The sequence below is a fragment of the Papio anubis genome, chromosome 12 (genome assembly GCF_008728515.1).
Source record: "Papio anubis isolate 15944 chromosome 12, Panubis1.0, whole genome shotgun sequence".
In the NCBI taxonomy this organism is placed as follows: Eukaryota; Metazoa; Chordata; class Mammalia; order Primates; family Cercopithecidae; genus Papio; species Papio anubis.
Window position 1 is genome coordinate 46116739 of NC_044987.1, and position 14293 is coordinate 46131031.

General features: G+C 38.0%; 1 protein-coding gene across 1 annotated transcript in view; it reads left to right on the plus strand.

Annotated features, from left to right (window-relative positions):
- Nucleotides 1-11620, plus strand: part of RAB38 (RAB38, member RAS oncogene family) — a 62864-nt gene extending 51244 nt beyond the window's left edge. Inside the window, exon 3 of the mRNA XM_003910520.4 lies at nt 10738-11620. Within this exon, the coding sequence (XP_003910569.1) occupies nt 10738-10890 (153 nt within the window). The 3' untranslated portion in view covers nt 10891-11620. The remainder of the gene's footprint in view (nt 1-10737) is intronic.
- Nucleotides 11621-14293: the final 2673 nt, after the last annotated feature.

The following is a 14293-nucleotide window of genomic DNA, read 5'->3' on the forward strand; positions in this document are numbered from 1 at the left end:
CACATTAAATAAATAGAGACAAATAATAAAAATTCAAGATACCAAACAATTCTGAAGCTAGAGGATGTAATTGAACTTCATCCAGAAATTCAAAGCAGAATGTCAGTCAGTTAGATGTTGGCAGCTAAATACTTCCAAAAAAAGTTATGTTTGTTCTGGAGGGGCAGGGGATCTACAGATAGAGATGGGAATAAGACTAACTCAAGCAAAGAACACATTGAGGGAAGGGTTTATGGTCTAGTTCAGTTGCAGTCTAGTAGAGATGAAACAGGGGAGTTCAGTTTTAGCCATGTTGGTTGGGCGTCAGTTTTGTGGTCTGAACTTATTCTGAGTAGGTAATGTGAGCCCACAAGGTATTTTTTGGATGAAGTATGAATGTAATTACACTTACACTTTAATAGGAGTAGTTAAGAGACAATCTGGAAGGAATATGGAGGATGATTGTAATGAGAGAGAAAAAACTAAAGGCATGTGATCAGAGAGAAGACTACACAGGACATGAACTGGGGTAAAATGTTACAGTGACTGTGTGAAGAGAGCATGTCATGTCCATCATCATCTCTAAGCAGAAGTTGAAGAGCCCTGGACTAACAAGACAATCACATAACTGACTGCATAGCAAATTAAAGCATGGAGTGTAAAGCCTTTGATGAATAGTGCCTGGTCCATGAAAAATGCTCAATGATCATTTGCTGAATAATAAATTATTGCATCTAGTTACATGATATTTCAACTATTACATAAGAGCTTCAAATTGATGTATCTCCTCTTTTTAATTTTCAATTACAAGTTTGTGGAATGAAGAAAAATAATGTTTTATTCCATATCTGAAAGTAGAAAATTATATAACATATTCTAAGTGCTGCCTCAGGGAGGTTACCCAGGCTAAGAATGAGTTGTTATCTGACTATGGAATTTAGGAGTTAGACCTCAGGAATTTGTGAGGGTTGGGTCGACAGGTTCTATGGTTGAGGCCAGCATTTTGGTAGTTAGCTGGTATCATTGACACTCCAAATAAAAAAGTGATTAAAATATTAATTTCTTTAGCTTTACCAACACATCCATTTTTACACATAGTTCTTCTTCCTATTTGTTTTCACCCAAGGTAACATTATTCTAAAAATGCTGGCAGAAATAGTTTCATTTATGCTATCTGGAGAAGCAAGAGCTTCAAACTCTCTACTAAAGAGTTAAGGGCTAGGGCATAAGAATCATATATAAGAAAAAAATTAACTCTCTAGTTTGAGAGAGAAATGAATTTTTTAAGCTAGAATTGGCTCTTATCCATAAAAGTTCTTAAGTGAGGAAGATGATGTTAAAATAATTATATGTACTATGTAGTCACAAAAATACATAATATTACTCAACTTCTACCTTTGCCCCTAGTAAAATATTCCTAATTCTCATAATTCTGCCATATGGGTATTATCTCTGCCTTATAGGTAAGGCCAAAGAAAATTAAATATTTTGCCTAAGTACATTTAGTTATTAAATAGCACTGAAATCACTTGTGGAGCAACAGAATATAAAGAACATTTTTAAAAGAACAAAATTAAGACTCCAACCTATGTCTGCTTTCCTGCAAAGCCTACAGTAGTTCAGCTCAACTTTTATAAACTGGTTTATTCAGTCTTCCTTCCATTTCACCTAAAGGAATGGTATCAAATAATAAGTGGAAAGCAAAATAAGGACAGGCAGCTGGACCTGTAAAGTAAATTTTCTTGTGAACATGTTTTCTTTTTTACTTTCTGCAGAAATCACCCACATCTAAAATTATTTTCAGTGAAAGTTGAACTTGTCACTCTTCCAAAGTCCTTGTTCATTCATTTATTCATCAGTCATTCGCTTAGTCTGTATGTCTTCTGAGTGCCTACTGTTTGTAGGCACTGTGCTAGACACCAGGATGGGGCAATGAAACTCCTGGAAGCTCCCAGTCCAGTAGAGGATACACAAACAAAGCATTACATACTGACCAGTGATAAGTGCCAGAATAGAGAGATTCCTGCTCAGCCTGCGGGACTCGGGAGATTTTCCATGGGAGGTATCACTGAAGAATGACCTGAAGGAAGAAGAAGAAGGAGACAGGAGATTGTATTCATTGGAGGACCAACTATGTAATGTTTAGGTATTTCATCTGTGTATATCATTTAACTCTAACAAGAATCTCATGAAATATAGTGATGATTGGCCTCATTTTTAAATTAAGGAGTAAAGGCTCAGGCTTTTCACTTGTCCTTTATTTAACAGTAAGTGGTAAAACCAAGTTTTAAAGCTTGACTCCAACATGCTTTCTCTTTCCATTTTATTCTACTGTTTCTTAGGACAACGATGTTTCAGTCTCATTCCTCAGTCTTGGCACAGAGAGGTACCAGAATAAAAGCATTTAATTATCATAAAAGTAAATTGTGAAACACAATTTCTGTCATTTCTACCATAGATAGCCCTCAATAAATAACACTTTGAATTGAATAAGTCTAGGAAATACCGTGGCTAAGTAGTTTATCCTATATGTGTCTCAGTCTCCTCATCTATAAAACAGAGTTAATAGTTTATCCACCTCTCAGGGTGTAGTAAGGGTTAAATGAGATCATGTATGTAACATACATGGCATGGTGCCTAAGTGTTCAATAATAAAGTGATAATTGTTAGCAATTATTACAATTAATATTTTGTATCTGGTTGACCATTTATCGTTTCAAGCTGATTAATGAGAAAGTATTTTAACTAAAGGCTGCTGTATTTCATGAATAGGATTTGTTAAATCTGGCTAAACAATAGTCTTCATGCTTATCTTTATTCTTTCTTTTCAAGACTGATTATTGGGTACCCCAGCACTGTTTCAGTAAAAGACTCACAGTGAGAACAATTAAAAACTCACTGAATTAAAAACAAAATGTTAATAGAGGCAATATCTATGAATATCCTGGTTCTTAATGGCAATTAGTGGTAAGTCATACATTATATATTGGATTTGGAAAATGTATCTCAGGAATAATAAACTGTCAAAAAGACTCAAGAACTGTATCTGCCTAGTATTAAGGTTTTGGGGTCTAGTGCAGAAAAGGCAAGGATGTTGAACTCAGATTATTTTTAGGGGCCAGGAACTTAAGAGAAATGCACATTTACAGACATTTACACATAAAAATAAATAAATAAATGGATCAATTAATAACTGTGGGCCACATGTAACGCATTGTGGATGGTTTGTTCATAAGTTTTGCGATTTAGAAAGAAGCAGTAGTCAAAAACAGAAAACTTGGGTCCTCATTCCTTCAACAAACATTTGTAGGGAGTAGTGGGTTAAGAGCAGGGGCTCTGTTCTTGAGTCTGCCTTTGCTATTTGACAGTTGTGGAACTTTCAGGGATTGAATTATGAGTGTCTGAACATGGGCTGCAAAACCCAGTGCCAAAAGTTTGACTTGCTGGCTGTGTGACCCTGGGAAAGTTATTTAATTTCTCCATACCTCTGTTTCCTCACCTGGTTTTGTGGTACAAAACTTAGTAATAAGTTATCCATAGGCATCAGTTATTTTTGGTAATATTATTGTTTAGATACCTCACATGCATTAGGCACTGTACTTGGATCTAGGAATACAAATATAATAAAATATAATCCTTGTTTTCAAGGACACAGGCAACAGGCAGTTAGGATATAGTGGTGTCAATGGAGGTGGGTACGAAGTACTGGGGAATACTAAAGATAACATTTCGCAGTGCTAAGAAAAGGCTATTCAGTAGAGATATTTCCAGAAACAAGGAGGTATGCAGGCAGCCAGAGCTAAGAGGTGAGGTGCATTCTATAATAGCATGTTCCCTGTGAGGTTCAGCAGCCTGTGTGATGCTAGGCAGGTCACTTTCCCTCTCTTTGCCTTAATTTACTGATGTGTTGGAGAAAGCAGAACGAATTAGTGATACCTAAGTTCCCCTCCACTTTAACATTTGGTGATTCTCTGTGAGCTTGGGGATGTTTCACGGCTGAAACAGAGCAACAGAGGTAGCTAGGATGATGGGAGGGAGATCTCTTGGTATGTAAGCGGGGAGACCTAGAAGGTATAAGGCCCTAGAGCTACAGAAAGAAGGCACGAAAAATTTGAAATACACTTTGGTACCTAAAGAATAAAGGACAGAGGCTGAAGTAAGGCCATGGTGGGGATGAGGGACGCATTGTCAGAGGGACACAATCTTTGGAGCTGCCTTTGTAAACTTTTCTCTATACCCCATTTCTCCATGCTGACAATGTGACTCTGTCCTGTGTTAAAATAAGTGATAATATGGCTCAGTCTGTCCTTCCCAATGCCTGTTAGACCAAACTCTGGTAACTTTCATACAACAGGGCATCATTGAGACCTGGCTTCTCTGTGTCACACTGACCGTGTATGCCTTCTCTTCATGGAGATACCATGGCAAAGTGCAAAACTGTGGGTTTTGGATTCAAATAAACATTGGCTTGGGCACTAAGAAAATGTAGGCCATAGACTCTAAGAAGATCGCAAGGAGAAGATAAAGAGAAAATACAGGCAGAAGCCAGGTTCTGACCTTTCCTATCCCTGAGACCTTGCACACATCATTTAGCTTCTCTGGACTTCACTTTTGTCATCTGTTAAAGGAGAGCGGAGCTCCCACCTCGGAGTTACTGTGGTGATTACGTGAAATGCCATATTCTGAAAATAGTGTCTGAAACATAAGGTCAGTTTAGGGGAGCCCCAGTAGAAGCTCATGATTGCAGTGGGGGAAAGCAGGTACCCAAAGGAAATGGGAGGTTGATATGAGGGACGAGGGAGGACAGAAGTGCTTAACAGACAAAAATACAGGTGTCCACTACACTAGCACCCATGTTAGGTATTAATGACGATTAGCAGAAAGCTAGCAAAATCTTTGCCACTTATGTGCTCAATAAACAAGTGCTGTATCTTCTCAGAGAAAGGATTTTTAAACCCCTGTTTTGTGTAATACTTTTTACAGTGGCGTTATTATCCAGCAGGCCATCTGCTCTAATTAAAATTTCACAGGGCTGAGGAATTTAATGCCCTAACCTTGGAGTCTCGGGTACAGTTGGTGTTTTGTTTGAGGTTGATGTATTTGGAAAGATTATGGGAGGATGAATTCTTTGCCAGCTTCTAACTAGGCAGATGTGAAAATTTTCTGCTAGGGTTTTCTTTTTGTTTTTGGCTCTCTGGTGCTGGGGGCCAAATATTAAATACTTTGCCACAAGACAGATGTTCTGAAGAGCTAATTAAAAAACTGACAAGTACCCAGGACCTCTGATGGTTAGTTTATGTGCCTTCCTCCACTGAAAGATCAAAATCACTGTGGCTTAGAGTGATTATATTAAATCATATTTCCAGAAAGTTTACAATTGGAATAAAAAGGACAAGTGTCTTTAAAGACATTCTTAATTATATGAGTGTGTCTCAAAATTGGCTGCACATTTTTAAGTGGAGAATCTTTTTAAAAAATTATGAACAATTGTATTTTTTTAATTAAATGTGTTTAAATTTCAACTTTTAGATACAAGGGTACATGTGCAGATTTGTTATATGGGAATATTGTGTGAGGCAGAGGTTAGGAGTATGGATCCCATCACAGTGCCTAACTGGGAATTTTTTTTTTTTTAATGCTCATGCTGGGGCTCCATGTCAGACCAATTAGATCAATGTCTTATATTTGTTTTAACTCTACAAGGGATATGAACATATTTGTTTTAACTCTACAAGGGATATGAACATACAGCCAAGATTGAGAAGTTATAATTTATACATAATATTCTAGGATCTATTTTATTCCTAGGCTACACTGTAATGTATGTATGGAGAGTAGGATGGGAACTGGAATTGGGATAGTCTTGATTGAAATGACAGATTGGCTAAGATAATGTTCTGCTCTGGGTAAGTTACTTAAGCTTTTTTCTAGCTCCCTTACCTTTAAAATATGACCATTAACTTTCCAACAGATGTTTGTGAATATTGGATGTGAGCATTATTTAATAAACAAAGCACCTGCTTAATTAACTCCGTTTGTTTTTAGTAAAATTCTTTGTTAGGAATTTTAGCCTGTTTCTGAGACTTGCTTATCAGTATAAATGAAAGATTCTGAGCAGTGGCACAAAGAAGAACACGCGTTACCTTAAAACAGCACAGTAGACCATCTTGTCATCCTGCAGATATAGAAATAAATCACAGTGAGATCCATTCCAATTTTACATGTCCTGGAAGTCAGAGTATATACATTTCCTTTCTAGCAAAAGATGCCCCTGGAAATGTTGTGACTACTCCCTATAATAAATGCAAATAAAAAATTCTATCTAGTGTTTTTCACTAATGCCGGCAACTCTGTTTCCATACAATTACCCAGAAAATGTGGACTTGACTGTGTCTATTTGGATGCCAAGTAGCTCGATCAATTTTATTGCAATCTAATTGCCCAAAGGGTCTGAACCTGCAATTCTATCAGGCAGGGCCTGATTATCCATGCTGACCTTGGGTTAAAGGGGAGAGGGAGGTTTGTTCTAGAATGTTATTTCTTCTCCTAGCCTAGGCCCTTTGGCTGTGACCTCATTGGCATATAGAAAGTCAGAAAGACCAGAAATGGTTCGAAGTGTGCCAGTAATACAAATCAGTCTTGCCTGATTCCCGGTTGCATGCACCTACCTTGCATGCTGGAACCAGGTGCTCTGCCCATTCTATTCCTTTATTTATTTTGGGAAATATTTGGGGGGAGCTGAGATAAGGATTTGGCTTCAAGCTAGTGCTTTAAACAGTATACATCTTGCCTTTTGTAGTAAACATGTGGTAAATATTAGTATTTACTCTTCTCCCTGAGCTCACAGCTGGCCATCCCAATTACTACTGTGTGACTTGGGGCCAATCACTTTCCCTTTCTGAAGCTCAGTATCCTCACCTGCAAAATGAAGGAATGGAAAACACACACACATTATGTTCTTCTGATGGTTAACTTGTATGAGGAGAATAGATAGATAACATTTATTGAATGTGTACTGTATGCCTTTCACTGTTCTAAGTATTTCATGTTTCAAGTATTAATATATATTAACTTACAAACATTTGTGAGGTAAATTTTTAATTCTCTTTTACAGATGAGGAAACTGAGGCATGAAGTGGTTAAAGTAACTTTCCTGAGGTCATGCAACCAGGAAGTAAGGGAACTAAGATAAGAGTTTGTCCCCAGGCCTGTACTCTAAACACTATACCCCTTGCCTTTTTGTAGTGTGCCTGTGGTAAATAAAGTTGAAAGCGTTTGTGGTTCTTCCTGATTTTCTCTTACAATTTCTAATCTGAAATAGGTATGCCATGACAGCCAGCACCTAGGTACACGTGTATTAGGTATTCACTAAATAGTTATTGATAGGTTAGCTGTTAAAGTGCTAAGGACCAATACAGGCTTGTCTAGTAATGGACTTTTATAGTATTGTGATTACTGACGTTTCACCTGCAAAAAACCTCAATGGCTCTACTTTGCAAATTTAGTATTCAAGGCTCTACAGTGATCTGGCACCCTGATGCCCTTTCCAGCCTTTTTATACTTTTGCTATTTACACAAACCCTGCTAGTGGGTAAGCTCCATCAGGAATAAGATAAAATCTGTATATTTGTATGCCTAGTACTTAGTGGAAATCTACATACTATTAACTGGATGAATGAACCTGACTCGGTCACCATGAACTGCTGCTCTTTGTACATGCAGTCTATAAGCAGACACTACTTGGCTCTGCCTGTTCCCTTTCTCTAGAGGCCATCCTTCATGGTCCACTCTCCTGGGCCTAATACCATCTAGACTTTACTCGGTGTATTAAAACTCACACACAATTTAAACAGCGTTATCTTATATTTTCACTAAAATGACCCTGCTAAGTTGCCACTAATTTGAGCTTAGATTTTAGTTCTTTTTCTCATAATGATAATGGATTTTCATTGATTTTCTCACACTAGCATTGACTTATCCTCATCAGATTTTGTCAATTTGCACATTAATGAAAGAAAACCTATTTAACTGGCATGTTAATATATGAGTGGAGGTTTAAAAAACACTACTGGCAAATCTAACTTTCATCATATATGAAGAAGGGCCCTTTCTAATGTTTAAAATTGTTTTCCTGTCATATAAACATGTTTTTATTATAACATATGGAAGAGAAAGAAACTAGCATTATTTAACACTTACTGGGTGTAACACTAAAGAACTGACTTTTATTTGTGATTGTTCCTGGTTTCCTGAACAATCTGGAAAAGGAATGCAGCTTAGCAAAAGCTGGGCTTTGATGTCAGAAAGACCTCATGTAAGCTCTGGCCTCCTAGCCCACTTGCTGTGTGATCCTGGGGAAGCCTCTTAACCCCTTACAGATAAGCTTTCTTGTTTGTAAATGTTTACATGAGATATGGTAATATCTCATGTTTGGTATTTGGGGTATAATTTTGTTGCCTCCTTCTCCAACACACAAGCAATAGCCAAATGGGAATCAAAGTATTGGCTTATGAATGACTGGGCAAGTACGTTAAAGCCATCCAAATAGGGCTTCTTTAATGAGATGTGGTGGCCCTTAAACCCAAGGCCTGGAAGGCTGGGTGAGGAGACCCCTTTTTACCTTACTGAATGGGAGACAGTAAAGGACCATTGGACAGGCTTCCACTCAGTCACAAAGCAAGTGGCAGGGCTCTGGAGCAAAGTATTGAGCTGGGTCCGTTCCAAAGAGCAAGGCCCTGCCCAGGTCAGTTGTTGGCCTGGGAACAGGGAGTTCAGGTGTGACCCTTGGACATGACACTAGGAAGAGGAAGAGTGGCAGAAGACATGCTAAGCACAGGCCATGACTTTAAGGCACAGGAAGTTGTCCAACAGGGGATGGGGCAGAATCATTGCCATTCTCTAAGGACTGGATTTCATAGAGTGAGGAAGATACTTGGGCTGAAGGAAGAAATGCCATCCCCACCACTATCCCAACAATAATAACAAACTCCATGCGGACAAAAAACCTAATCTTTATCGATCTTTATCATAAAGGATTTTAAATGGGATTAAATAAGATTACTTATTTACTATTGGAGTCCCTAGCAAGTTCACATTGTGAAAGCAATAATGTCTGCTACACTCTGTCAAGGGAAGCAAATTTTTACTAGGTAAGTGATATCATCAAGACCATTTTATAGTTGGGGAAAGGGAGGCTTAGAGAAAGGAAGACTGGTCTGGTAAAAAGCAACAACAATAATATAATAAGCAAAAAAGCAACCATGCCTTTACCTTGTGTTTTGGATTTAGAAACCCTGGGAAACATTTTTTTTAAGGCTCTTTAAAGGTGAGATAAATAATCAGGCTATTTGTCTGGAACTCCAAAGTTACCTTAAGCTTTCATTGCTGGTGAACTCAGTTTTGGGCTTGAAGGATGGGGAACCTGCTAATGAACATTTACAGCTAAGGTCATTAGTCGTGGATGTCATATGAAAGCCAACACATCTTCTTATATTTTCCAAGTAATATGACTTCATTCAATGATCTCAAAATATATCAACAACTTTGACATACATGCAAAAATCAGGGATAAGTACTTCCACTTCAGACTGGACAACAAGGTTCTGTAGTAAAACATTTTAACAATGAGAAAGCCTTGTCTCTTTACATTAAATATGAAGAAATACATCAGAGAAGTTCTACAAATTATGATTAAAAACAATCAAATTTAACTTTACTGGAGATCTTTACTTTTTACCTAAGCAGAGATATTTATTTTAGTACACTGGTAGTATATATTCTGTGTTTCTCAGGTTTCTGACCAGGAGGAAAAAAAGCAGTTTAACTTACACTACTGATATATTTTAGATCCAAATGTTTGCTCCATATTTTTTCCAAATTCAAGTTTATTTCATTTTTGAACCTAAACTTATATTTCCAATTTTACTTTTTTCTTTGAAGCGTTATATCCATCTGGAATGTCTAGATAATGCCATGGTTTATTTGGGGTAATAACCCCAAATTTCAGTAGGTTAAAATAGCAAGATCATCATTCTCATGCACACTACACAGCATGGGCTGATTGGGGTACTTGCCTCTACTTGATCTCACTCACAGACCTTATCCAAAAGAGTTTCCATTTGCTGTGCTTCCACAGGAAGAAAGAGAGAGAAAAAACATAGGAAATTGAGCACTGGCTCTTATTGCTCCTATATGAAAGTGACACACATTACTTCTCACATTTTGATGCCCAACAAGTCACATGTCCATGGCTAAGTTCAAAGAAGTCAGAACAGTGTACTCTTCCCCATTTAACTAGAGGACAGATACCCAGAAATATCTGTCAAACCATTAATGAATACTATAAAATATGTCTTATCATTCTTATTTTATATCAAGGTCACAAAAATAGTATGTAGCAGAGGGCAATTATAAATCTAACTCAGATTAAAGGTTTATGTTTCTTCCACAATATTATTATAGTTTGAGTGTGTGAAAATGTGAAAATATGAAAATTGCCCTCTAACTGAAATTTAACCTACTAAGTAAATTCACCAAACACCATTCCTCCTATATGACACAGCAAAATAAATACTTCTTTTGTGAGGAACTGAACAGTAAAGTTCTTTGAAGGAACAAGTAAGTGAGGGGAACAGGAGGGGGATGCATATGTATCATATAGGAAGGAATATTTAAATAAAATTGTCACATATAAGTCTCTGTTCTAGCATTACTTCAGAGTATTGAATAAGAAAAGCTGTTTTATTTTTTCCCTCATAGGAAAATATAAACATTGATGAAGCCTCCAGATGCCTGGTGAAACACATACTTGCAAATGAGTGTGACCTAATGGAGTCTATTGAGCCGGACGTGGTGAAGCCCCATCTCACATCAACCAAGGTTGCCAGCTGCTCTGGCTGTGCTAAATCCTAGTAGGCACCTTTGCTGGTGTCTGATAGGAATGACCTCATCATTCCACGAATTGTGCCTCTATTTTTACCATTTTGGGTAAACGTCAGGATAGAGATACCACATGTGGCAAGCCAAAGATCTATGCCTCTATTTTTTCAATGAGAGAGAAATAGCAAATGTTCTTTCTATGCTTTCCTCACCATCATCACAGTGTTTACAAGCTTTTGAAAATACTTAGTCTGTTACAAACTTCTGTTGTGTAACTGACCAAAATTCTGCAGGGCCATGATCAGCCCTGTTATTTGCTTCTTTTAATCAGCAAAGGCCTCAGGTCTTAAAATAAAAGGGGAGAAGAATAAACTAGCTGTCAAGTTAAGCATTGGCTTAACTTGCCCTGGTATCTCTGTCCAGATTTCAGTATATTCTCTGATGGTCTGACAGCCCTATTAAGTAGATGTGATATTTTCTCCCAAGATGACTTCCATTCTTGGCAGACCTGAGAGTTGCCTCTGAGTTAGCTCTTTGGAGTCATGAACACAGGCGTGCTATATTTTCCTTGTCCTAATTGTCTCTTGCCATGGCCTGAATGTTGGCTTAACTGAATATTGTATGGAAAGACTTGCTTTCATATGTGCCTTTCTGTTAGCTTTCTCTGACTCAAGCTGTGGGGCTCCTCTGTACATGTAATATATATTATATATATTTTCGCAGGTGAACAATAAAATGTTAAAAGATGCTGTTTCCCTATTTATGAAAGTGCTTTAAGTTTTTTAGTATTGTGAAGTTTTTTTTTTTTTTTTTTTTGACAAAGTAAACAGGGTTCTTAAGATCCATTTCTAAAATTTTATTTCAAGAAAGAGATGAGAAATATATGCTTGAAGAAACTGCTGGGCAATATTAAAACTGGGATGAGTCTATGCCATCTATGCCATCTGCATTTAAAATGTTCATATTGACATTTAGGCCAGAGAGTATACAGTGCATATACATATTTTTAGTTAATCAGGGGAATATGTCCTCATAGATTCTGATTAAGAAAGGTGCCAGATCAATAAACATAAAAAGAAACAATAAAACATGGATTGTGACACCTTGCTTTACACAGTGGCTGTGGTGCTGATGTGTGCAGGTAGCTATTATTTTTGAATGTCATTATTTTATATCAATATTTGTAATACACTCACAGGAATCGTATTTTTTTTTTTTTTTTTTCTTGAGACGGAGTCTTGCTATGTCACCAGGCTGGAGTGCAGTGGCGCGATCTCAGCTCACTGCAACTTCCACCTCCTGGGTTCAAGCACTTCTCCTGCCTCAGCCTCCTGAGTAGCTGGGACTACAGGCGTGTGCCATCACACCCAGCTAATTTTTCTAGTTTTAGTAAAGACGAGGTTTCTCAGGATCATGCTATTTTCCTATAAGGGTCTTGATTTTAGTGGAGGAAATGTGGTAGCCCTGTCAGCTTGGCCTCTTTTACAACTCTGCAGGATCCTGAGATAGAGGATGAGATATGTGGGTACATATCCTTAAGAATCTTGAACCCCCAAATTCTTTGGAAACTCTGGCCTAGAAAAAGAGGCCTTTTACTCTTTCCAGTGGGAGAACAATTAATTGCTACATAAAAGCCCTGCCTCAGTAGGAAGTTTTAAGGTGAAGCTTGCCCATATTAAATTCTGCCCCCATTTCCCCTCATTGCTTCTAGACAAATAACTAGGGCCAAGTCTCAACATGATCTGAGTGGAAAAGGATGATCTGTGTTGCAGGATGAAATGGATTATTCATCAAATGAACTACAGAATCTGGCTAGTAAATACTAGTAGTAATCTAGAGAACATTCCAAAGAACTGGTCTTGAGATACTGAAATATTGGATCATAGAGATAAAGTCAGATAACAGATACTCTACTTATACGAGGGCACACTTACATGAGCTAATTTTTAACATTCTGGCAAGTCTACCTGGTGGTGATTCTAATATGCTATTGGAATGGCTTGGCTCCTTGAAGCTTATAAATGATGCTGGCCTGAAATACATTTTGTGGACATGCCAGAACTACATTGGCAAAATACTGGAGAAGAGATCCAGGGTCTCACAGAAGTGGGAATGTTAGAATGTACTTATTTTGAAAGGTCGGAGAACCTGCCAGCTCATTATGTTGTCCAGGAGAGCCTAGAAGATAATCACTTTACTAAAGCAAGAAGTGTTCCCAAAAGAGGGATGCCAGCATCAATGAGAAACTCAGTAGTGATTGTTCTCTATTGACCAGGCTTGAGATTATAGAGATGTTGCTGTGTTTTTAGGGGAATGGCTTCCTTCATATTTAAGGGTCATTATGTGGTAGACTATTAAATGGTGCTAGTATATCTGGTTCTGTGTCTTAGACAGCTAGGACCAAAATATCAAAATAACAGTATAGTCTCTCACTGTTACTTTTAATGATCTACTTAAGAAAATGAATTTCTCCTTCCCACAACTTCAGGTTGTTCATAATTGGAGGTCTTAATACTTCCACCAGAAGACACAGTAAGGGTTCCAGTAAATCTACAGCTTCAGCTGCTGTCTGATTATTTTTGGCTCCTCAGGTCTATAGACCGACAGTTAGAGAAGGTAGTTACTATACAGACAAGGGTCCCTCATCATAATGATCAAAAGGAAATGGGGTTGCTACTAGATACTGGAGCAGAAAATAGTGTGTCTGGAACTCATGGGATTCACTGGGGTGCCTCTTGATGCCTCCATCACTGGAGATATCTGAAAGGGTAGTTGCAGCAGCAGCATCTTGATAAGGACATGAAGTCAGGGACTCATACTCTAAGGGATAAATGTCTGAGTTATTGCACTATGCAATGAACCTTGATTAGAAGCAGTTAGAAGCAGTTTGGTCAAGGGAATGAAAATGTTAGGGGAGGGAAATGATGAATATTAATTACAGCATCACTTATGGTCTCAGGATTAACTATAACACTGGAGAATGTAGCTTACTTCACTAACCTTCCTGTTAATATTCTTACTCTCTCTGTCTTTCGGTCTCAGTGGAATTTTGGCCAGTGACTTCCTTGGAAAACCAGTGAAAGGACAGAGTGGACTCAACATGCAGCAGGGATGAACCTGAGTGGGCAAGGTGTGGACAGTAGCAGAGAAAATGTCCATATCCCCTCAGCATATGGCCTCCTATTACAATCCTCTGCAACTTTGCCTAAAAGTTTTCTCTGAATATGTGCAGCACATTTGTCTTCCATACTGGACAGGCTAGAGTGCTACAGAGTTAGCACCTCCTGGAGCAGCCTCCTCAAGGCTGACATAAATTGGTAGATGAATACTCCAGCGTCCTCACCCATCAGGTGGGATAAACCTGAGGCTTACTCTGTACTCTCCCTCAGAGGTCACCAATGTGACTGAGGCAAAGTTTCATACGGTGGTAACCTCA